This window comes from Schistosoma haematobium, chromosome 4 (genome assembly GCF_000699445.3).
Source record: "Schistosoma haematobium chromosome 4, whole genome shotgun sequence".
Classification (NCBI taxonomy): domain Eukaryota; kingdom Metazoa; phylum Platyhelminthes; class Trematoda; order Strigeidida; family Schistosomatidae; genus Schistosoma; species Schistosoma haematobium.
This window is the reverse complement of record NC_067199.1, coordinates 37,321,797-37,347,271: the sequence shown is the minus strand read 5'-3', so window position 1 is coordinate 37,347,271 and position 25,475 is coordinate 37,321,797. Positions and strand designations below refer to the sequence as shown.

The window sequence follows — 25,475 nt, the reverse complement described above, 5'->3', positions numbered from 1 at the left end:
AGAATGTAAGTATGACCTATAAATTGATTTCCTCCAATCACTTATCACAATTGTACAAAATACTTTGTATGTAATCATATTACTAGAGAAAAATCTATTCTTTTGACTAGTGGTATTATTATTATCACCATTACTATTGTGATTATTATTATTATTATTGCAACCTATTCAGGGCCGTCAGTCAACAAATCGGTTCTGTGTACATCTATCATTTATCTACACATCAATCAATCAAACTGTGTCAACATTCTACTTATTGGTTTTAACAATGGATAATTCGTTTAGCAAAATCACATTAACATTGTGATTTATAATAGTTTAGATCTGTACTATCATTAAAATACTTATTTTGACTTGTTTATTTTTATTGAGTGAATTTCTAATTCTCAGAAAGGGTTTGTGGAGATTTTGGTCTTGTTGGTTAAGCGCCTGGTGCGAGACTGATGGGTCCTAGATTCGAATCTCGCGGGGTGCGGGATCGTGGATGCGCACTGCTGAGGAATCTCATACTAGGACGAAACGGCCGTCCAGGGCTTCCAGGTTTACCATGGTGGTCTAGCTTCAATTAACTCATGATTTCAATCAGTGAAATTTCTAATTCATTGTGTACTGATACTAATCATGGTACCATGTTTCTATTTCGAGTTCAAATTGATTTTGTATTTCCCTGTTTTAATTAAACATTGGATTTCGAAATAGTTTTTTTTCTTTTCATTTTGCCCATTTCACTATGAGTATTGTTTAGTAAATCATTGTTTCATATGCTATACATCGTAATTATTGTCTTTTTGTTTGTATTGTGTTTGGTATTTTTTGTTGTTGTTGCAATAATAGGGATGGTCAGCTAATCAAACGTTAGTATGGTCATATACTCGTGATTGGACTGCATTCAATTTAACAGGAATTGTTAGCAGTAATCTACAAACACTAATGGAATTTTTACATGCAGTTAATGAAAACAAACGATCAGAGAATTCTGTTAATAATGGTAATACTACATATAGTCTCTCAAATGCACAATATCTTGCAAATTGTCAGAATATTAAAAACAAAGATTATCATAATGATAATATTAATGGTAATAAGTATTGCCATGAAAAACAAACAGCACTTCTTGTTCACTTGAAGCGTTGCATGGAGTTGGATATTGCAGTCGTTATGCGAAAACGTGCTGAACTAGGCTATGGACTCGATGTGAGTATTGTTAATTTTTTTTCACCATAGTATATCTTTAAATGATAACGTTATCTTTTCTGTACTCGTTAAACTCATTGTTTTGAGATTCGTGAACTTAAATGCTTGGTACTGGTAAGATTTATGAGAGGATTGAAGGGCAAAAAGTGTGGATTAATAATGCAAATGCAAAAAATATTAGGTAATAAATATGGAGTTTCGTTGTGAACCAGGTAATCTCTAGTGTTGCTTGTGGTATAACGGGGGTTTTCACTCTTCGCTTCTCCACACTGTGGAAGGATACTTCTCCATAAAGTACCTGAAAAGGATACTGGGTTATAATTGTTGTGTATCCATTTCAAGAGCGTAATTATGGAGCCTAATGAGCAACTGCTTTTGGCCGGCCATACACGGACTTCAGTTCAGTCTTTCTTAAATATGTTAGCTCCGTAATTTAAAGGCCAGGCAGCGTCTGACGGGTGAAGTGTACTATTTTCAGGGCAAGCTTTCTCTAAATGCTCCTTCAGTTGTAAGAAGGCAGCATCGCCGAAGATGCTAGTTGTCTGATGGTAAAGCGTACTATCGTCATATTCGATGCAGTAGACAGTACGACTGTCCTCGAACTATAAGTCCGCCGCTTTTGGTCTTACCGCTCTTCAACCAACTTGGTTAGCATGGTAGTACACAAAGGAACTAGTGTTCTAGCCGTTATAAATTGTCATGATTTACGTACCTTGAAGCCATTTTAGTGTAGCACCTACGGTCAAGATGTTTAACGTTGAACTTCATACACAGACATCATTTAAAAATAACTGACATTCCAATATTCACTATCCAGTTATTTTGTTATACTTGAAGATTATTTAGCACTGTCAACCTCCAACTTTCGTTGTATCTCATCAATTCAGGAACTTTTTAGACTTATGAGTATCACGTTTATTTTAAATCAATAAAGGTTAATATAAGCGTTGAACATTTTTCAAACTCAATCATAACTAGATTGGTGATAAATAGCTCAACGTTGTTTCAGGTGATAAGATCCCGAGTTTCTGCTAATGTGATATTCATTATGCATAAACTTTGTTGTTATCCACATCGTTGATTGGATGACACAAAAAGAAGAACATGTCAATCCAGGGTATCTGGCATACTTTCATTTCACCTCCTACCTCATCTTAACTTTATGAGCTGATACTATCATAGTCAACGGTGAGATGAACAGTAAAGTAGTAACCTTACAGAATCGTAATCGGACTAAAGTTGAAATATATTTCTTACTAGATTTTAGCTTATTACCGCAGCTACATTAGATAGAGTAAAAGTAATGTTTTCAATATCTTAACTCTGTGCAATAATGATAAGTTTTCTTACCCATCCTTTTCTACAGATTACGGGTGCCACTTATGTTGAAATTGTCAAAGACGATGTACAACTTCGAACAATGTGGACATGGATAAAATGTAAGTTTAGTTTAGTTTAGTTTATTATCGAATGTCAACGAACTTAAATGCGACCCTTAAAACGACATTAAGAAATTCTCAATTCTACTCAGCCAGTCAGAAACAGTAATTATGAATGAATGATTTTATGATGCAATATGAAAGAATTTATAAAGTACAGTTTGCTTATACCCGACTAATGAACTTTTCTGAGTTGTTTACGGTCTCTTAACCGTTAAGGTTTCTGGGGTTCGAATAAGGATTTATGTTTAGTCAAATTATTGTAAACCTGTACCTCCCAACCTTAACTTTTAGTAATAAATACCATATTTATCAATAAAATTAACTATCCTATGGGCTGAGATTATTGACAACTTTTTCAGTGTTCAATAAGTGGTTTATATCTAGAACTTTCGATCATGTTATTATCTATTTTGTGAATGAGCTGTGTATATTGAGTTTTTATTTACCTGAAAAGATTTCATTCCAAGTATCTGGAAATATCCATAGCTGTCTATTATGAATAAATCAATGTGGTACAACTTAATGTATTAGATGATAAGATATAAATCGAAAGTTTGGGGTTAAAATGAACTCTCAAATGAAAATCACACTGTAATATTCAACAATTTCACTAAACAAACGGAAAAATGATCGAAAGTACTTGATACAACCCACTCTTATTAAACATTAAAGACGTTCTACATAACTTTATGCGTACATGATCATCATCGTGTTTCAATATTATATGCCATGACCTTGATAAGTGGCTTACTCTTTGTTGAATGATTTATCAGTTTAGTTTAGTTTAGTTTAATCACAGGTTTTTTCTGAATACTGTATTTTAGCTCGAAATATCAAATCACAATGTAACCTGCTTTTACAGTGCTAAATAATAATCTACTGTATTTAATTCGAATTAAAAAGTTCTATCCAATTTAGAAATAAGTGGATAGTGTTAGTAAATTCATTTCATTTGTAAAAGTTTTGATGTATATGCATCGTAAGCAGATTGCCTGTATATTATTGTTGAGTTTCAAGCATTTTAAAGCAAGTTTTTAAGTATCTAGTAGTGGAGCTGAGGACTTACTCTTCATCTTATTTAGGGCTCGTCAGCTGGATTTACCTGCATTCCGGTGTCAATGATTACATGGGGACAAAAAAAAAGACTAATCGATCGCAGTCCTTAACCTCAATAATAGGGAAACATAAACCCGTACAAATAAATTGAAATCCATCCCGGTTGTACAAGCCAGTGGTTAAGTGTATAATACTTTGAGGGAATACTTTGGAAATAAACACGAGTTCTGGATTCCGTTGTTAACCACTGTTAAACTTCGCATATATATATATAAATCTTTATTTCGCTCTAAACCTACTTATTTCTGTATATGATTTGGGAATGAGATACCAGACGAAATGTTATAACTTGTGACCGGCGATTAATGTGCAATGAATTATCGATCGGACCAAAGACACGTAAAACACGTGCGAGCAGCCTAGAGTCCTGATTGCTCCTGCTTTCCGCCTAGCCCAGCCAGTTAAGTCCAGAACACCACTCTCAGCCTCTGCAATATGAATCATGTATTTCAAACATACTCTGTTTATATACCAATCAAGCAAACAACAAAGTACCAATAAAAAATATGAAACAACATTCGTACAAGAATTAGCCGGATGTGGCAGTGAATGAGGGAGGTAGTAATTAATATCCTGGGTATAACTCAAGAATGGTAAAACGTATAATAATAGTTTATGGGTCAAAATAAAGCTTATAATAAGAGGAATATGAATATGCATAGTTTAGTTACTTAATAATTATACAATAGAAATATACGTTTAGTATTGGTCCATCAATAAATCCCAAAGTTACCATTCATTATGTTTCTCGGGTCCTAACACGAAAATAATCTGAGATTTGGCATAGTTATAAATATCTTTTCAGCCGATATACTTTTTATCATGAACTGATTCAGTCATAAAATATCACGGCGGGTCGGAGGAAATCAAGTTTCCAGGTCACTCACTGTCTATTCATTTAAGATCCGACTGTTGGGTCTAATTCTTTCTCAGATGGAACTACTACATATTAACGGCCTTAAAAATAACAGAAACGACTATAATGAGTTAAAGTGATATTTTCAAATACAATTCGGATAAGCTGCTACTGGAAATCATGTTTTGCACTGGATTTGGTATCTTGGCTAATTCAAATGATAATATACTTGTTGATCACTTATAGAGCTTCGGACTATCAAGTACTAGCATCTTATTTAACCGTTGTTACCGAATGACATCTATCATGGGTATGTAGTTTATGGAAGAGATTGTTTACCGTTCGCTTCATGTTGGGTAAAAAAAGTCTTCTAGAAATGCCACTTTTTGGTAAAATCGAAGCTAAGAATACAACAGACCGTGGTTTTAATGATTGAACGGACTATATGAACACAAGTCACCACTGCTACAGTCATTCACGCAATATGAATCCTGATTTTTATTGTTAAAATATTAGGATGAGGCCCTAATACTTTTAAACCTGTATATTCCCTGTGATTTTATCTTTCTTGTGGTACACGGCTCATTTACAACAGATGCAACCTAAGTAGCCAATCCCAAAGTAACTCTTAGAATTACTCTGAGCCGTATGGTTTAATTCTGTCGAATCTGAGGCTCAGTAGTTGTCTAAGAACTAACTTTAACCATTATTACTTTTGACGTCCTCAAATACCAATCCATCAACCAAGATTTCGACAAATATATGAGAGGAATGAACACTCATATTAACATATATATTTGATTGTTAATCTGATCAGATCTATACGATATCGAAATGTTTGTTTGCATCATTTGTCGTTCAACACGTTTCTCTCAGAGATTTTTCTACTTTCTGTTTATCTTTTTTCTAGACATTAATGATTACATGGACGATCCATTGATTCGACGGCATTGTAAGTTATTTCCTTCAGTTCGTCATATATTTCATGTCTAGTTGAAGTTGCGAATCAAATTTATGGATTAACTTGTTAATTCTAGTTAGATATTGTCCGTTATTTTTCTTACAGTGCTAGAACGATGTGATTCATCACGTCCAAAGTAAAGCTGATTTAAATCAGTGGAATGATGACTGTTTAGTTAAAATATTCAGCTTATAGCTACTTAGTAACATGTCCGGACGTCACTCCACTTACTTTGATTTAGGGAACCGAATAAACTTCATACTTAATGTGTAATCCAAAGTCATGTACATGAATCCGCACCTAGTAAATAAGTTAATAACAGGAACAACGCAAACTATTCAATACATTAGTAATGTTACGTTTCTTTGTGATAATTGCCAGTTGTACACCATCTGATTTATAAGTTAGTTAACTGTAGAGTATCAGTTCACTACTAAATGTAACGTATTATTACTGTTTAAAAATAACGGTTTCCATAAAATTTCTGGCTTTTCCTGTCGGCTTTTTTATTCCAGTGGATGTGGATTCATCACAGTCAAACTATACATCAAATCAGAGAAATGGTAGTGATAACATTCCTTCGAAACGTCGTGTACCTTTCAGAGGTTCAGGTGTGATTTCACTTTTATGCGACAATTTGTCATCATCTGGTACTAAATTAACAAGTGAAGTTTTAATGCATGTTGAATGGCAAGGAATAGATGTGAAATTACCATTTTCGCGATATCGGAGTCCCGAACGGTATTATGGATAAAAATACACATATATTTTTGTGGTTTTTTTTAAAAAATAGTCTCTTAATGCTTCTAGTAAATTAAGTTGAATCCAATTTTTTGATTTATGAAAACATTTTCCTTGTGATTTTTATGTTTATTAGCATGAAATTTTTATTGGGATTATCGAATATCGTTGATAAAAACAAAATAAAACATTAGGTCAATGTTTCGTCCTAGTATAAGATTCCTCGTAGTTGAATATACACGATCTTGTTGCAAGTCAATCCCGCAGATCTCATTGTGAGCGCTTAACTTTTAGATTACTTAGCAAGCATCCAATGGTTTACATGTCTAATTCTAATCTATTCGTGATGTTGTATGATCATCTTTGATTGTCTTTAGTGGGTTACTGCCTCATTTTCGACACGGTTAAACTGTACAAGTTGCAGCTTCCCATTACGAGTCTGGGAATTTCCTCTCGAAACTAATCACTAATGATCAGTTACTCACTGAGAACAATGGAAAATAGTTGTGCAGCATCGCGAATTGATTGAAGCTAGATTTGTTAATCGTTGGATCTCACCACAGTGGTCTAAAGGTTAAGTGTCCGCCGCGAAACCCTAAAGATTCTGGGTTTGGTCGCTGTTAGTGTCGTAGACCCTCACCACTGAGAAGTCACATATTGTCCTTTTTGAACGATTTACTTTATTTCAAGTTTCTACTGTCATCCACACTGTTCGAGTGACATTCTTTCGATTTTCAACTTGTTTATTTGTCATTATATTTTATTTGGATTTTGATAGCTTAAGGCCAATGGATGTCTATGTTAGTTTCTACATTGTTAATGACTAAATGATTTTGTAGCAGTGTTTCGTGATGTTGGTTATATTCAGAAACTCAAAAGTAATAGTCAAACCAAACAGTTATTAGTTGATAACTACAAAGGCATACAACTTGCTTCAAAATTGTACTGAATCATATGATAAAAATTCATGACATTAACAGAAATGGAACGGTGTCATTCATAGCTCAGTAAAACACAATTAAAATAGTCAAGTTAACGAAACGCATTCTTTAAGATTCAGGTGAAAAAATTTAAATTGGATATAGCTGCATCGTTGGGATTGGCTATAGGATATACCATTAGAAGTGTTTAATCAATTATTCTTATCGACTCAATAAACTTGATACCACGCACTTAGTCTTACTTTCTGTATAAATTAAGCACGGATTTGTTTACCCTGCTTTGAACCATTATTATTTGTATACCTTAGTAATATTACCAATTTAAGTGGTAGTGGGTTTTATAACCAGCCAACTTTTTAAACTGATTGGAAAGACATGTTAAGAAGTCATATATTCGGAAAACCTATCTCTCAAAGGAGAGGAAACAAAACCTACCTTCAAATAAGGTAACTGAGACAATGAGAGGTACAATTCCTCCATCCCCATACCTACTCTTTATTTTCTCACGAACAGTCTGGATAAGAAATGAAAATCGTGACTCAAATGTTCAGTATGGCTGAAGAGGCTATAGTTTAAAGTCAGTGAAATAAGTTGTTCCCAGAGATCCTTAAGGACAGCGGACAAGTTTTAATAACTAGACTGATTGAGGTCTGGTTGGTAGATGTAATCTCGTAAAACTGGTCACTCACTAATTGTGTCAGTTTATAAAAAAGAACAAACTCTCGTGAAAAATACATAAAAATTAATCTGACTAGTAATTTTTAAAATACCACTACCCATAGTCACCTGATGAGTGGTTAGAACTCATAATAGCCAAACTCACGAAAGTCTGACTGATTTCAGACGTGGACATTGATATGTAGATCAAATACGTACTCTTCATCAGATTTTGAAACATCAATTTACTTACATTACAACTTGAACCGATGCACATTTGTTTCAGGTCGCATGTTGATGCTGACAGCCTAGATTCAAGTGTGTAACCCACAGGTTGAAGTTGCATGTCTAAACTGACAAAAATATCTCATTTCATGATTAGCGCAGATTTGTGTCACGTACACAGGACTTTCTTCACTGAATTTATGTATCTGAGATTCAATTGAGTTATGTACTATGTCCTTTGCGTTTTCATCATTTTAATGTAAAAGTTGTTTTTAATAAACACCATTCTTTTTGTCTCTTACTTCTCTCTTTTTCAATTTACGTATTCTCGAAATCGCGATTCGATTTTCTTTTTTATAGATCACGTGTTTTACGTTTTTGTATGTGGCCACTTGATGATACAGACGTTGTTCAGCGTCCTGTATTCGAAAGGTTAGTCTCTCATATTGTTCTATGTTTCCGTGTTGGAGTTTATTTTGTTTTTCGCTTTGATATTCACATTCTTTTTTCTTCAGTTTATGCTCTGAAGGACAATATGAACGAGCAGCTGCAATGGCTTTAATTAATTTGAAATTTGATTGGGCGTTAAGTTTTCTAAATCGAGCTTCATCAGGTAAATTCCATCCTTCTATTTTCGGTTATAGCATATAAACTATTTTGATAGTGTAGACATCATAAACCTTCATGATTGTTTAGTACTCTGTAGGTATTTCAATAGCTCATAGTTAAGTTTATTTTGGACTGTTTACTTGTTTGTTTTCATTTGTCATACGAAATACATTTTTATAACTTCAACTCATTAACTTTCTGCTTAAATTAAAAAATGGAATCAAATAGGTACTGTTTATGTTCGCGTGTGTGTGTATGTACGAAAGATATTTACAAATTCACTGCAGTAGCATTTTATACCACTACGAAGATTTTAATGAACCTGAATTTCGATAGATGCCTTTTTGATAGAATATAAAATGATAATAAGATAACATGGTACATTGGGTAATAATAATGAAAAATATCTTTGCTTCAATACTAACAAACATATCTCATATGTTTCATTGAAATCATGAACCAATCGAGATTAGATAACCATTGAAAACCTGGAAGCACTGGATGACCGTTCCGTCCTAGTATGAGACTTCTAAAGATTGTGAATACACGATCCCACATCCAAGAATCAAACTCAGAACCTTAGGTCTCGCTCGCGAACGCTCAACCTCTTAACTACATTTCTCATATAATGAATCTTCTAATTAAAGTACACTTCCAAAATAAGATTTACAATGACATGTATGAACACAATAACATGCTTCTGTCAAAAATATTTCAGATTATCTAGTTTTTTGTCAATAATTGTTAGTTCTTTAGAGGAAGGATAATAGCAACAACATTTTTCCAATTCACATTTCCTCTATGACTTTCGCTATTACTTGATTGGTTGTTTAATTATATTAATTATTGTTAAATTGTTGTGGACCAGTCTTACTGTCTATCGAGTTCGTATTAGAGGAATCGTAATCTTTCGTCATTGGAAATAACTGCAGTTGGTCTTAAAACTTAACAATGTCACTGTTTGAATTTTGGTATTCAGTGAAATACAAACAACTAAATTCAAATTTGTTTAGTTATTGACTGAACACATGGAGTGATATTTGTCTGTTTAGCAAGCCGCAAAATGGCTTTTTTAGAAACGCTCCTCAATCGTGAGAGGAGGTTTTGCTCGAAAGTACTTGTGGAGGTATGGACCGTAGTTAAAAGTTGGCTGAGAGCGATACTGGTTATTCACAGATTAACTAGTGTACAAAATGAGATTTATGAGAACGGTATGGTTCACAGTCAACAGGGTACTTGTTTCTCTATAATGTGGATTCAAGAGTATGGATAGTGTTGGGATGATTGATTTTCCGCTAATGGCTGCACTAAAGTTAGCATATCAGTCGCCAATATGATTTCTTTATATAAAAAGATAGCTCCTTGAGAAAGTTGTAAGTTTTATCTTTCTGTCTAGCTGGACTTAGTCATCTTTCATATCTGCGGAATGTGGTGACTATCATATTAGTCTTACATGTATACAAATAACTTTTAAAGAAAGTCTAAATTTACTTGGGCCATAGTTAGTAAGGGTTTAAGTTATCTCATTGATCTTCAAGATTGAGTTTTGATCAGTTTCAGTGGCTATCTGAACTCACTAGCTCAGTGGATGACGCGTTGGGCTTTTAAAGCAAAAGAGACTAGGTTCAACTCTCAATGTATATATTAACACTGTATTGTGTTGGTATATTCAATCGATTAGTCCGAAATGGGATTCATCTACTATAATTAGAATTGGAACAGATTTTCGACTATAATTTGACATATCTCCCTTTATGATGATAGTCTGTTTACTCTAGTCCTTGTTTTACATTGCTCATACAATAATATGTGCTAATTTCTTTTCTTTGTCGGTCGATCAATAATAAAGATGCCGATATCGATCTAGTCGCATTGGCTTTAGCTGGTTACACAGATACAAGAAATGAATTATGGCGAACAACATGTGCCAACTTAATTAAACACTTGCAAAACCCTTACTTACGTGTTATGTTTGTATTCTTAAGTCGACAAGGTGGTGATTTTCAATCAATATTGGTATGTTTTCCTTTTGTAGTGTGTGCTACCATTCTTTGTTTTTACCATTTTTTTGTAGTCTGTAGTCCTAGTGTCCGATCTGTGTTTTTAGAGGGACATCTGTAACACATTGATGTACACCTTTAATTTCGTCTTTATGAAATTCTGTCATTCCAGAGTACGAGATCAGGTAATAGACAGTTACAGCCTCTAGATATAGTTGCATTTCATGTGTACAATACAAAATCGTAGGTATTCTACCGTATTATGCTGACTATCTTATAATTTATATATAAAGAAAGATAAGAAACATTACTTACTATTATTACTGCCATTATTATTCCATATTTTGAACTCTCGTTTATATGAATACGATAATACTTGTCGGACATTCTAATTATATGACTAGAACTATTCTGTTTTGATATATTTTCTATTTGAACTCTTGCTACTGACTGGCTGGCCGCTTTCTATATTCCCGGACTACTCTTGCGCTTGAACCATATTGTATAGAAAAGGCGCAACGTGGGAATCCGGCTTTACTTCATGGTTAAGTTATAGGGTTACAAATGACCTCGATCTTCTATACGCTTGTGGAAATAAACCAAATTTGGTAACTGCTGGGATTTTCTAAGTATTCAGAGAAGTCCATGGTGGTCTAGAAAACACTGGGAACTATTCTACTCAATCGGCGTGTAATAGAAACGTCTTAGAAACAACTAGAAATTGAAGAGTTACATGTCACGTTTCTGATTAGATTTTTATGCATGGTGCCACCATATTTAGTATGTTCCAGAGGCCCAAGGTTGTCTGTAATGCTATAAATACCCTCGTTTTTCTCTACATAAATTAACCTTGAAGTAAAGTGTTCTTTTGGTACTTCTCTCTTTTTCTCTTGTGTTCAAGTTGTACAGATTTAGTCTGGGATTATTAGAAGCAGCTAGTAAATCGGATCGAGTGTTGAGTGAAAAGATTTATCAGTAAAAAAACAAGTCGTTATCCATCCAAAATGTGACTGCACTCTATCATCCAACTGACGCGTCCCAAAGTGGATGGAACGCGCATCCTGGGTTCCACAGCTAGTCACCGTCCAATTCTGCCTATAACTCTTTTGACTTAATCACAATATTGAGTCAATCCTCCTAAGTTTGCATATATTTCTAAAGAGACTGGTTAATTACAATTTTAGACATCAATAGGAAGATTCAAACAATCAATACAAATGAAACTTGAGGATCTAATTAGGTATATTACCGAAAGACATGAGTAATTAAGAATATCATGCACTGATTTATATTTGTGATATTTAACTAATACTGTTAATATGTTTATGACAAAGAATACAATCAGTAGTTGAATTTTTATTGATAGTATTTACGGATGATTGATTATCATGTCTAAGAACCGTCGTGTAAATATTTGCCAATTTAAATGAGCTATCATTCTGTTTGTACCGCGAATTTCTGTCATCAACATTATGCGTGTTGAGTACGAATACAAATTAACTTTTCGGTTTTTTTTTGTTTCTCTGTAGAATGACGATGCCCTATGTCTTATTGACCGAGTCGCATGTGCCTGTTTATATCTAAACGATGATGATGTAAGTCCAATCTCCATAACGAATATTACTGTTTTCACTGTGTTCACTAAAAGAATATTTCAAATTTCTTCCTGTAAATGTAAAATGTTGCTTCAGGAGTGCTTTGTGTCAACGCCTAAACTAATGATGGAGTATGAAATAACTATGCACATCGATCGCTTCACTTACTTTGAATGTTTCACCAGCCTTGGTTGGTTGATGTTTGGAGAAATCTCTTCACGGATTCAAAAAGCTGACTTAATTTTCGTCAGTTCGCATCACCTGTACCGTAGGCGACATGTTCATCTAATTGCTAACCGAGGAGCACGTATATCATACAACAATTTGCTATGTTTTACTGTTTGTCTGTCAAAATACAGAATATCCGAGGGTTATTGGTATTTGGTTTTATGTGTCACTGAAGCATTGTTCGAATGTGTTGGGCCAAAGGACTAAGTAGATTAGATAAAAAGGACTAGACAGAGACGGTAAATCGATCGATAAGCCAGTAAATATTCACTGACTAAAGTGATTGAAATATGTATTGCATGTATCCAAACATCGCCTACCTCGATGCACGTTTTCTACTGTTATAGGTGTAAGTTGGAGAAAATCTGTAGGCTGTTGAAGAAACACTTCTAAACAACATGTCTAAGAAGTCGTTGAATGTTGTACTGAGCCGTATAGGCAGAAACAGACTATTTATTTGTGGTTGATGTGATTATCATAACCAATGGTTAGCATCGTCGGGTGATATAGCTCAAAATCAATCGCTATGGCTGGATCTATTCACTCTTTGTCGTCCTGTATATTTCGAGATATAGAATTATTTTATGTCATTTATTCTTCAAATTCACAATTCTCGAATTTTATTGTCTCTGTTTAATCCTTTCTACTACAACTGATACTGTTACTACTACTACTTCTATGACATTTGTATTGATAATGTTATGGTATGGTAACTTGAACGAATACATATATATTTTTTATATCTGTTCAATACCTTAATCATTGTTCCATCTCTGGAGTAATGTTGATTAACATAATTTGCAAATTTTTTATCATGCCTTCCCTGTCGATTCATCAAAAGATTTAACCTGCAATCAGGATAGCATTTACTTATTTCCACTGTTGATTAAATAAGTCGTATAAGTAAGAAACCCCTTATGTATACATTTTCCGACTAATCAGTTTATAGTTCTTTATATACATAGAAATTGATTAACACTAGAAAGTACTTGACATACATAACATTGGTCACTAATTAGTGATCAACCAATTGTAAGTACATCTCAATCCTACAGAACGTTAGTCGCCACCTGAATAGCTCAGCAAAAACGTTTCTGACTGTGAAGCTGATTGGAAGTGTATCAAATCTGTCTGGGAGAATCAGTTCATGAAAAATCACAGGTATACCTTTCTGACGAGTGCCAAATGGTACGAAACCTAGATCCATGGTATCTAGTTATCTACTCCCAACCAGACTACTTACGATCTCAGTATAGTACATCCGTTGTCAAGTCAATTAGACTAGTGGCTATGCCGTAACTTGGTCGATAGAGTTTGGTCAACACTAAGGAGGATTTGAAGTATATGACATTGATCGCTACACATTTAAGCCATAGATACGTCTTATGTCTATGGTTTTCTTCAGTGAAAAAGTTAAACATATTTCGACCTGATTGTGAAAAAGCTTTTACACATAAAAATTATCATGCTTTTCACTTTCCTCTCTAATTTATTAATAACACTTTTTTTAATCTTTCGTTTGATGAACATGCACACACCTAGCTTCTTGTCTTCTTACGTTCAACTTGTAATTCTATGGTTCAACGTGGACAGTTAGAGTCGATTCTACTAACTGGTCTCTGTTCAAATGATTTTATTAACCTAATACAAAATTATGTTGATACAACTGGTGATGTTCAATCGGCTGCAATTGTTGGTTTACACGCTTGTCAGTTATCATTAAATGATAACTATTCAATGGTAAACAACGAAAAACGAACTGATATGAACGATAATAATAATAATGTGAATAATTCACGTCATGTACAAATTGTGTTAAATGGTGTACGGTCATCAACTGTTGATAAGAAATTGTCCATACCTTTAGGAGGAGGAGGAGGATATGCAGGCCGTGGTTATTCGTCTGGAGCGGGTACTAGTGATCAACAACCTATGATTATTAAACTTGGTGGGCTTAAAATAGCTAATTGGGTTCAATGGTAAGTGTCGAGTTATGAGAAACGCTGAGAAAAGTATGAATAACACTGATTGTTACTCACTTAATGCTTTTATGTCATTCTATAATAATAATAATTTAATTTGTAGTGATTTGGATTATCCCAAAATGAACATCAACTCTGGGATGCAAATACATCCAGCTGATGAGTTCTAAACGGTACGAAATGTGTGCTCTGGATTCCACTGCTAGCTAAATTCCATCTATTCTATATAATAGTTATAACAATAATGAATGTTCGTTTACAATGTTACTAGTTGTCTAGAATTTAGACTATTAAAAATGTTTGGATTTCAATTTTCGTGGATTATAAGTGTGAATTAGTCATTTTACAACTTTTCACAAATCTCAGTTTTTTAAGTAATAGGAATACACTTTTAATAGGTATCATTATCAAATGCCCTGGTAAGGCCAAGGTTGGCGAGAGTCAGCTCTCCCCCTCGAAATGCTCTTGCATGGCCACGTGCATACAACCACTGCTAGGGAAGTCCTAGTCACTGCCTTCTCGCGGCGGGGGTGTTGTTTACGAAATTGAGAGAACGAAAAGCGAATGTTCAGAACTTTAACCGGGTTGGTGGTTATGGTGGATCCGAAAAATCCTGATTTTAAGCCAATGGTGCGCATAGGCTCCAGGATTCTGATGAACAAATGGTATATGAACCCATTGTCGATCACCAGCTACTCTGGGACTACATCTCTTGACGTTGTTCCACTGCCTTGTGGATTAGACCTCTAGGTCAAAGGCTCGGGGTGTGGCCCCCTAAGAAAACCACCTGCTTCGGTTTGAGCACACAAATCAAACGACGAAATGTGGCGCATATATATTTGGTGCTTCCTTGTGCCAATATTTATGTGTTCAAATAAATAAGTAAATTCAGTTGTTTTTCCCATATTACCTTTCGTCCTCTTAAAACAAAAATAATTCAGTCATTATCCTACAAATAAGTATATTCATCGTTAAACAGTATGAAATGCACAAATTATTCATTCATAGCTGAGTCTAAATATTTTTAATTCAGTTTTCTTATGATACTCGGACGAACAGTTATTATGATTCTAGATTAGTTGAACTGTTCATTTTTACTGTTCTCGCTCTCTCTAAAATTGTGATGCAATTAAAAGCCAAATTAGTGTATTAACAATAATCAGCGTTGTTGTGACTAGTATTTATCGCCAAATAGTTTTTTCTTTGATCGATCAAACAGGATCATATAAATAAGATGCGAAATCATTCAATTTATTCTAAATACTTATTCGTTACCATCCTATGATTTTTTATCAAAGCTTAAATGAAATCAACCTGTGAAATAAAAGGAACCTACAAATCCAAATAAACCATAGTAGGTAGCTTAATAGTGACTTAATTCAAAATGTTTCTGAAATTCTAGTGAAAAATCATAGATAATAGAGTTTAGGTATGTTAGGAGTGAAACAGTTGTTATGTTTCAGTGTTCGCTCCGACACTTAGCGGCGTTGTGAGCGCTCACTGCTGGATAGTTCCATGCTGGTACGAAAGATCTGTACAGTACTAACCCCCCCTCTTCGTTGATAACCCAACTCAAATCAATCTGTGACAGATACGACCTACAAAGCTTAATTCTTAACTAATTGTCTCATGCCTTATTTGCATACAGCGATTTTTTGTTAGTCACTCAGTATATTTCTACTTGTCTGATTATTTTTCATGATTTTCTCACCTTAGCTACCGTGACCTATTAGATCAGTGGCAATTGTGGTTCTATCGAGCTGACTTTGATATCACATATAAATCACGTCTTTTATCCGATTATTTATATCCCAGCACTTCTCGAACTCAAATGTCTAGTTCATTGTTGATATCATCAAAGAGTGTTGAAGCGGATGTGCCCACTACTAGTACTGTTTCTGGTACTGGTAGTAGTACTACTACCAATAGTATTGTTACTACTGTTTCTACAAACAACACTAACTCTTCATCATATAGTAGTAAAGTTCGAAATTTTGGATTTATCGCTGGTGCTAATCAAGTACGTTTCATAGTTTGTCTGCTTATTTTGAGCTTTTGATGATTGCCTTTGCATTGGTATATATATCACATTTCATCTTATCCAACTGCTTATAAAACCTGCAATACTTTAGTTTCGAAATGGCGAATGAAGTTTAAGTAGATTTTTATAAACATACACCTAATCATACATGTTAGTGTAATTTTGTAAAGATTAACAAATTCTAAATAAACCTTAAAAAAAGTGATTGAATATGATGGTTACACCTATTCTTATCACGTTGTTAATGAATTTTTATGGAATTTATTTGTGAAGGTTATTTTATTGATTTATTTTAACACATAGATATTGGTACACGGAGGCACCAAATACATATGCGCCACACAAATCTCATCTGATTTGTGTGAGGGCTGTGATACTGCCCGGGTGCCCAAACCGAAACAGGTGCTTTTCTTAGGGGGCCACACCCGGAACCTTCGACCTACAGGTTTGATCCACAATGCAGTGGAACAACGTAAGGAGATGCAGTCCCATGGTAGCCGGTGACCAACAATTGGTTCATACACCATTTGTTCCTTCAGGATACTGGAGCCTATGTACACCATTGGTTTGGAATCAAGGTTTTCCAACTCCCCTAGGTGGACTCTCCATGTCCACCAACCCGGTTAAAGCGCCGGACGTTCGCTTTTCGTCCTCTCATTTTCGTAAACAACACCCCCGCCACGAGAAGGCAGTGAGTAGGACTTCCCTGGCAGAGGCTATATACACGTGGCCATGTGATAGCATTTTGAGAGAGAGAGCGAACTCTCCCCACTCTCGGCCGTACCAGGGCATTTGGTGGCATTTGTGAAGGTAGCAAAAGACCTTATATCTTGGATTATCTCATTTTATAATATACAACTGACTAATCGTTGAGCGGTACAGCAAACAATGTAATGTTTATTTGATCCTTCTTAACGATGATCATACTCTGTTGGCTATATTTCAGCGTTTCTGTCATTATTCTAACTAATTCAACATTTCGCGCACTATATTTTAATATTAACTTGTTGGGTATAGTCGACAAGATTCCCTGCTCAACCTAGGTTTCTTGATAATTGGTGATGCTCTTCAAAGCATATGTTTTCATTTTGTAATTTATAAAGGGCCTAGGGTCAATCATTGGTTCTTTGAGTTATGTTTGAAAGAAATAAGTATTTTATGCATTTTCACTAACCTTGTCCCTTACTATATATATCAAATTTACAAACAGACAATAGGAAGACCATAGAGACTACATATATCAAGACTAGGCACTAAAGCTGTTATACAAAGAGTGAAAGCTATAGTCCTATCAATAATCAAGCTAGAGATTTGGATATTTTACGTAAGTGAGAAATGCGCATAAGGTGATTAGCAACATCTTTAAAGGCACCGCGTTTACTAGAAAGTATGAGTGAGAAGAGAAATTACCATTATTAAATGTACTAGTCAAAAAAAAAAATAAAGTGAATTCGAAAACACAGTTTACAAAAAGACGCACGAATCAAACCTGTAACAGTAACAACTCGGTAATATGTAAATGTAGTTGCGTAGAGACTACTCTAAAGAGTGAAAACTTACTGCTCTGAACTCTCACTACACAAAAAACCTGGAATAAAGAAACTCACTTTCTGTTTATCCCTACAAAATTATCATTCTTGTAATCAAAAAGTGTCTAGCGAGTCCACACATTTACACAATTTCAGAATGCAAAGGACAAGTTATTTTATCATATATTTTAAAAATCATCACAAGGATTTTAAAGCCTTTTAGCGTCAAACTCTCTCATAAGGCAACATAATCAATTTATTCCATGTTATGATGACCAAAAGATACAACAGTAAAAGAATACAACTATATACGTTTAAAAAATAAATTACGTCAAATGTATTAGGCAAAGTGGGTACTTCCTCGATGTACTCGTACACTAACACAAACGACATAATGTTATGTCACTCGTATCACTGTACGCAAATAGCCATGGGCATAATTTCGATTGGAAGAAAAAACGTCGAACTTTTTGATTTAGGAAGTTCAAAGAATTTCAGAAAGCATATTATTTAAGTCAATCTGTAATCAACATGAATCCTATCTAAGCCAAATGATTAACTAATCATATGGCCATATGGTCAATATTATGAAACACTCAATAGGAATACAAAGACAATTAAAAAGGCTTCCAAAGATAACCATTCCCACACATGATCATCAAAACTGTTTGATTTAACGCTGACTAAATAATCAAATTGTTCACTTCCACAGGAAGTAAACAATAATGATAATTTTTTTGATTGAGATCATGAACCGATTGGTGTTAGACCACCATTGAAAACCTGGAAGCGCTAGACGGCTGTTTCGTCCTATTTTGGGACCCCTCAGCAGTGCGCATCCACGATCCCGCCCCCCGTGAGATTCGACTTCATGGACTTCAGTCTCGTGCGCGAACGCTTAACCTACTGGTTCATGGTCTCAATCAAAAACTTAACAATCTCCACAACTCCTAAACTGATAAAAATGATAATGTTGTCAAAAACAAAAACCATAGTTTTGAAGTTGAATTAATCACCCATCGAGCTCGGAAAATACAACATAACCAGAAAACCTAAGACTTTAATCTGATATTCTTTTATAACTAAGTCTGATGGACGGGATGCTCTGATATTAATAATCACAATTTTGTAGTAGACCGTAGAAAGTTAATAGAATTGAGAATACAAAACATTTTTTAAGAAGTTTTAAGGCAGTATTCTTGTGAAATCCTGAATGATATTAAGGAACATCTTAGCTACACAAAATAATCTTGATATAATCTTGTAAAACTGATAAATCTACAAATTAAATCATCAGTAGTAGTGACATGAAAGAGGAAGAATGTATTTGTAAAATCTCAGCGAAAGAATTTGAAGTAAATCCCACGTTTCACTTGGCAATCTGGTTCAAGCTTTTTCAAGGAAAATATAATCGATAATTTTGTTGTTGGATTATATTTTTCTTGAAAAAGCTTGGACCAGATTGCCAGGTGAAACGTTGGATTTACTTCAAATTCTTTCGCTGAGATTTTACAAATACATTCTTCCTCTTTAATGTCTCACATTAACTCGGCGCCCAAATATTGTGAAACTATTCGTTTAAATTTAGACGAAAGTTCTTATTTATCAGTAGTAGTGTATGCAATTTTCAGTAACCATCGTTGTTAATATTACATAACGAAACTATGATGTGATCTTTTGTCTTTTACGTAATGTCTTTTAGTGCCATATTTTTTATTATTCAACTAGGTATATATGTATATGAATGATAATATATGTAATGCGTGCATTATGCTCCATTATATTATCACACTATCTGAAATTTCCAACTTATACGGCCTGTCGTTTGACTTTTATTGATAAAGTATACATTTACTAATGGTCTAATTATGAGTAGTTTTTAAGTAGCTTCCAATCTGATTATCTTGTTACTTAATTACTGTAAAGGTTCATAATTATCGTATTGTTAATAATAGCACTAAAATCAGGTAAAATGCGAATGAATTGCGTAATAGGAGTCATCGACTACTAAGTCAGTCATATGCGTCGTAGAACCTGTCACATATGTGTTTCCGCTCAAGCTATCACACCACATCAAAACTGTGAAATATCAGATTTGTATTATTGGTATTAGGAAAGATAGGGTGAACGAGGTACGATTTAGGAAGAAAATATTGACTCGTGGAATAAAAAATAAAAATGAGATAGTTAATGAATTCAGGACCTACGGGAAGACAATGAATTAGTACACCTGCAACATTGTGGACGATTCTGAGCTATATCAGCCGGAATTTCAAACTGCTAGTCTCGATAATCGTGTGGATCTTAACCAGGTAATCCATAGTTACTGACATGACTCGAACCAACGATTACTGACTTCACGGACTGATGTTACATTCTAACTTGACTGCCCCTAGTTTTCTTTCAACCACTAAGTAATATATTCACATTATCATCTCTTTCTGTCTCACTTTTGTTTTCACTAGGTATTTGTTGCTTGCGGTTTCTGTGGTTGGCGTTTAGAACCTCAAAGTAACAAATTGAACGTGTTCAATATTAGTGGTGCTGGCAGTGGTGGTAGTAATACTAGTAATACCATGAACAGTTCATCCATTATTGATACACCATGTTCACCAACGCCGACGACAACAACATCGACAAATTTACAAATGCATGGAGGTGGTGGTAAATTGACAATCTGTCAACATTGTCGTAAACCATTACCTAGATGTTCAATATGTTTGATGCATTTAGGCACATCGATTCCATTAAATGAATACATGTCTGTTACCAATGCTATAAAATCGGCTGAATCAATGTTTCAACAAACAGGATTGAAATCAACTGGTAAATTATCTGTTGATTTCATGAATGCTATGCAAATCAATCCCACGAGTTCGTCCATACCCCTGTCAGAGAACAATGCTATAAATAAAAATAATCAAAAAAATCTATATTCGTAAGTAAATGTCTTTCTTTTTTTCTAAAGTTCAATTTTCCATCCTGATTCATGAGTTTTCGTCTTAAGATATGTACGTAGTCAAATGTGAATGATTTGAATTGTAACTGAAAAAGAATAGTACTAAATCTTGGTCATCCTATTTCTTATAACTCAACTTACATGAGGGAATTCCACTTAAAAGGATTAGTAAAGAATAGTCATGTTTTCAATGAGAAAATATTCAGTATTTACTACTTTTTTGACTTTAATTTTGTCTAATACTAAAGTGAACGAGAACACAAATGGGGACAACCGCATGTATTTAAATACACAATTACAGAACACCTTAGTAAAATCTGAGAACCATACAATGAATACTTCATTTGCAAAATGTCACCCAATCGTCTTAGACTTCACTGTTCTTTCTCTCCCGTGGCAATCGTTCTTCGTTCTTCTGCCTCCAGGCATTGTACTTTCGACTGATGATACATACTACTTATATCTGTCGGCATCAGTAGCACACACCACAACACCTTTGAATAGGTCCTCAGTTGACTTCCTCCAACAATGTCCCGTTTGCGGTTTCCCACCTTCTGTTTGAAATTGAGATGGCTTGTGAATTACCTGGTTCCTAAAATGTACCTCATTGTGTCTAGACTCGTCCAATTTAGGTAGAAGCGATTATTACGACAGTATTCTTTGCTCTGAGGTTGTTCTCATAAATTATCCAACTCCTCATCCCATCATTTAAGTAACATTTTATTTTACTCTTTAATATTTTACATTATTGTTACTATTTAAATTGTTCGCTTTTTAAAAAAAAAATTAGATCACCTGAAAAATCTTCATCAATCCCAAATTCCATACCGATAGCTGATTGGTTTGTTTGGTGTCAAGCTTGTAGACATGGTGGTCATGCTAGTCATTTGACAGATTGGTTTTATGGAGATTCGTTTGATTTAGGAGATAATGGTTATTCGAAAGAATGTCCGGTCAGTGGATGTCAATGTCATTGCGCTGCACTGGATGTTAACCAAACACTTTCTCGATTAAATTATTCTCGTTCATCTATAAATAGTCGTAGTCCAGATTCAGAAGAATCTAGTTCACTTGTTGATAACGAACCAATTGGATGATAAATTGAATTTTAGTACAGAACGTAATCTCTGATTGTTTCAGTATTTTATAGCTTGTGGAACTGTTCATAATTACTACCTTGATTATTCACATTTTCTTATATTCTTTATTATTTGCAATGTACATAATGAATTCTCAATTATTTTGAATCTGATAATTTTAAGGAGTTCTTTTTTTAAATATACCTCTATTTTTCTAACCAACGTTTGAATCGTTAATACAATTATTTCTTACTTAGTTGTTTGTATGATGTTTAAGGATAATTTACCGCTTTTCTCAGCTTTGTATTAATCATAACGTATTAAAATAGGTTTTGATACATACTTTAGTTTTTTGACATCTCCCAGAATGTTTCGTGATATGATACTACATCCCACTATGTTTATCTCGTGGTGCCACCTATAAATTGATCTATTTTGTTCTGTAGATTCTGCAATACTAACATATGTTAGAGGATTAAAAAATCAACTAATGTCAGCTCTGTTTTGTGTGTTATTTTTCATTTAGACCATAATAGGTGTGAATGAGTATCTACTTCAATTACGAAGTACTATTAAAATCTAACTTTCCCGGTCTTCAGGAGTAACTATCATGGATATAGAATGGTGGGAAGCATTTAATCCCTACGACTTGTAATCCTTCATCTGCTGGACTAAATTATGTACCTTTAAACTTAGTACTAAAGTAGTCTCATTTTTGGATTCTGAAGATTAGATGTCACTATATTTGATTTGACTTCACAGTCGTTCAGTGGTATTTTCAACCGTCGCGAAAACATTTTGTAGTACAGGAAACTTTTGCTATAGCAAAGCATCAAAATAAGTAAATCGCAGAGTGGTAGGATAGTATGGTGAAGACATACAAGTGGAATATACATGTAAATATGTAAAAGATGGACGTGTAAATATGAATTGTTCAATTGGCAAGACAAACAAGAAGTATTTTATTCAGATGGGGAGTTTCTCTGTAGTTTCTAAAGAAAACAGGTGAACCATATCGTAGACTTGTAACTTCCCTCTGTTCTGAACCATATCTTATGATCTCAGGCAACGAATCTACGTGTTCCTAAAGAGCTTTGTGGGAAAGTTATGGCTTTTGACGCGTAGCCAAATCGCCAATTAGAATTCCGACTTCTATAACTTTGTTCTTGTGCTAAACCAATGATACATCAAACAGCGCTGGTAGTCTTGCGTTAACTGTGGATCCTTATTGGTCCTTCCCCGTTCAGCTCAGAACACAATATCAGCCTAAACTTCGAATATACGTAGTTTATATACAAGTAAACCAGGCCGCATCAGACCATGAAATACACAGCAATTATATAATATCGAGTTGCTCATACTACGTAAAATCAACGGGTTAGCAAGGTTAATCACGATGTTCTCAATGAGACCACCAACAGATCAATTTTGTGGAAGTCCAAAAGTCATAAAATATGTGGTCCATGATAATGAATTTACTGCTGTGAAGAACTGTATCGTCAACCAACTGTGCATACACATCACAACAGCTCGTTACACACTGATATTTTAGTAGACGCAGCAGTGAGAGCCATTTTACAGCAATAAACAAAGAATAACTAAGCTGCTTTTGACATTGCTACTGTTGTCGACGATCCGAAGACCAAGGATTTGACAGAAGGGAATCCGGAAAGGGAACTTTACCATGTAACACTGGTAGGGATCGTCCAACTATGTCAAAACATTCTTGTTGAAAGGTCTTCAGTATGTTGCAGAAATGTTTTCATCTAGTCGTTCGAGCTTCCGTTAAGTTCATAGCATAAACGTTTTATTATCTGAGTTTAAACAAAGATGTGATAGAGTGGAACGCTAGGGCACTAGCTGCCGAAAATCTCAGGTGACTGAAAACAAGGAATGCCTTTAGGTTCTTTCAATAGTCCAGACACTTGCTTCGAAACCGTTCACCATCGTTTAGCAGGGCTCTTGTCAAGACAACATGGACAGTCTTATCGCCTTACATATGTGGACCGTTCCACACGTTGGCCAGGATCAGAGCCTGACAAGGGCAGTATTGCCTAAAAGTCAGCTCACACGTTCGTTTGAAGCCCAGTTCCGATATTAATGAAAAAATGTTAAGTGTTCTGACACTAACTTCTTTGGTATTTACTATTCATTAAAATGAGTCTGAATGTTTTATTGAGGCCAACTTTGTTGATACATATATTGACATCACATAGCCCTACTCTTTAGTCATAGAATGTGATACCGATTATCCTTGCGGATGAAACAGCCCTTCGTTGTTCTATTAAACTAAAACCTGGTAGTCCCCGAGTTTAGATCAGCACAGTTTGGTTGCTGTCATCCATTTCAGACTTCATACCTGTACCACTGGTAAGTCTGTTCAAAATAATACTTCCTAAACTCAGCTCTCCAATGATTGGAAGGGTGCTCTTGTCAGTTGGTTGCTTAGGACTACCAACCTAAAGGTTCGACTAGTATGGTAGCTAAAATACCAGTTTAAATAGTTTGTAGTAATTTGCTTGGTCACGCACGATAAACAAGTCTGTTAACTTCAGATCAACACAGTTTTTGTGAGAGGAGCTTCTTTTTGATTAGCCTACTCACTTCTGGACAAAACGGAATGACAGCCTAAGATAGTGGTGTGCCCATCAAATTAACATAAAAAGATTTCAACCAAGGATAAAAAAATAAGATTCATTTAACTTATGTACCGAAACCTTCCTAACTAATATTACTGGCCACAAAGAAGACTGGTTAAGATGCTTTCTTTGCCGCTATAGGAAGAGCATAAGAGTAGATCGAACACTATCAGGATGGAAACTTTTTGAATAATGGTGTACTTCAATATACATACTCATATTTTTCACTATTTTTACCCTCTTAGTATGTTATCAAAACTGCCTAATTCACTAGTATTCTTATATGTGAATGATCCTCATTTTGAAAGCTGGCCAGCAGTTTGCAAGCGATGCTTTGCAAGGTGTACCCACTCATGATCTAATGTGGATGCGTGACCGAGTCACTTCAACTAAGTTTGCCTGGTAAAACTAACGAGGTGAGCATAAATGTCGAGGACTTACAGGACTACAGCCCACTTCTCCCTAGTAGGGGTAGTGATTAGCCTATTACTTGGCCGTTCAGGAGTTTAAACCAACGAGTTTACCGTTGCTAAACACCCCTTTGATGGCTTGCCACTTTCAACAGTATCTGGTCATCCTTCCACAATACAAGGGGCTTTGTAGCACAATATAACAATAAAAAAGTACAGTGAATATCTCAGTTCATCGTAATCTCAGTCTGTTTTTTCAACCTTTATCAAC

The 25,475-nt window shown here is 34.7% G+C and overlaps 1 protein-coding gene across 1 annotated transcript in view; it reads left to right on the top strand.

Moving 5' to 3' along the window:
• Positions 1-22,490, top strand: part of MS3_00010963 (uncharacterized protein) — a 33,332-nt gene extending 10,842 nt beyond the window's left edge. Inside the window, exons 13-24 of the mRNA XM_051219377.1 lie at positions 835-1,194; positions 2,561-2,633; positions 5,519-5,560; positions 6,085-6,310; positions 8,494-8,565; positions 8,649-8,746; positions 10,592-10,758; positions 12,272-12,337; positions 14,108-14,544; positions 16,264-16,567; positions 20,583-21,055; positions 21,867-22,490. Coding sequence (XP_051066906.1) covers positions 835-1,194; positions 2,561-2,633; positions 5,519-5,560; positions 6,085-6,310; positions 8,494-8,565; positions 8,649-8,746; positions 10,592-10,758; positions 12,272-12,337; positions 14,108-14,544; positions 16,264-16,567; positions 20,583-21,055; positions 21,867-22,173 — 2,625 coding nt within the window. The 3' untranslated portion in view covers positions 22,174-22,490. The remainder of the gene's footprint in view (positions 1-834; positions 1,195-2,560; positions 2,634-5,518; positions 5,561-6,084; positions 6,311-8,493; positions 8,566-8,648; positions 8,747-10,591; positions 10,759-12,271; positions 12,338-14,107; positions 14,545-16,263; positions 16,568-20,582; positions 21,056-21,866) is intronic.
• The last annotated feature ends 2,985 nt before the right edge of the window (positions 22,491-25,475 follow it).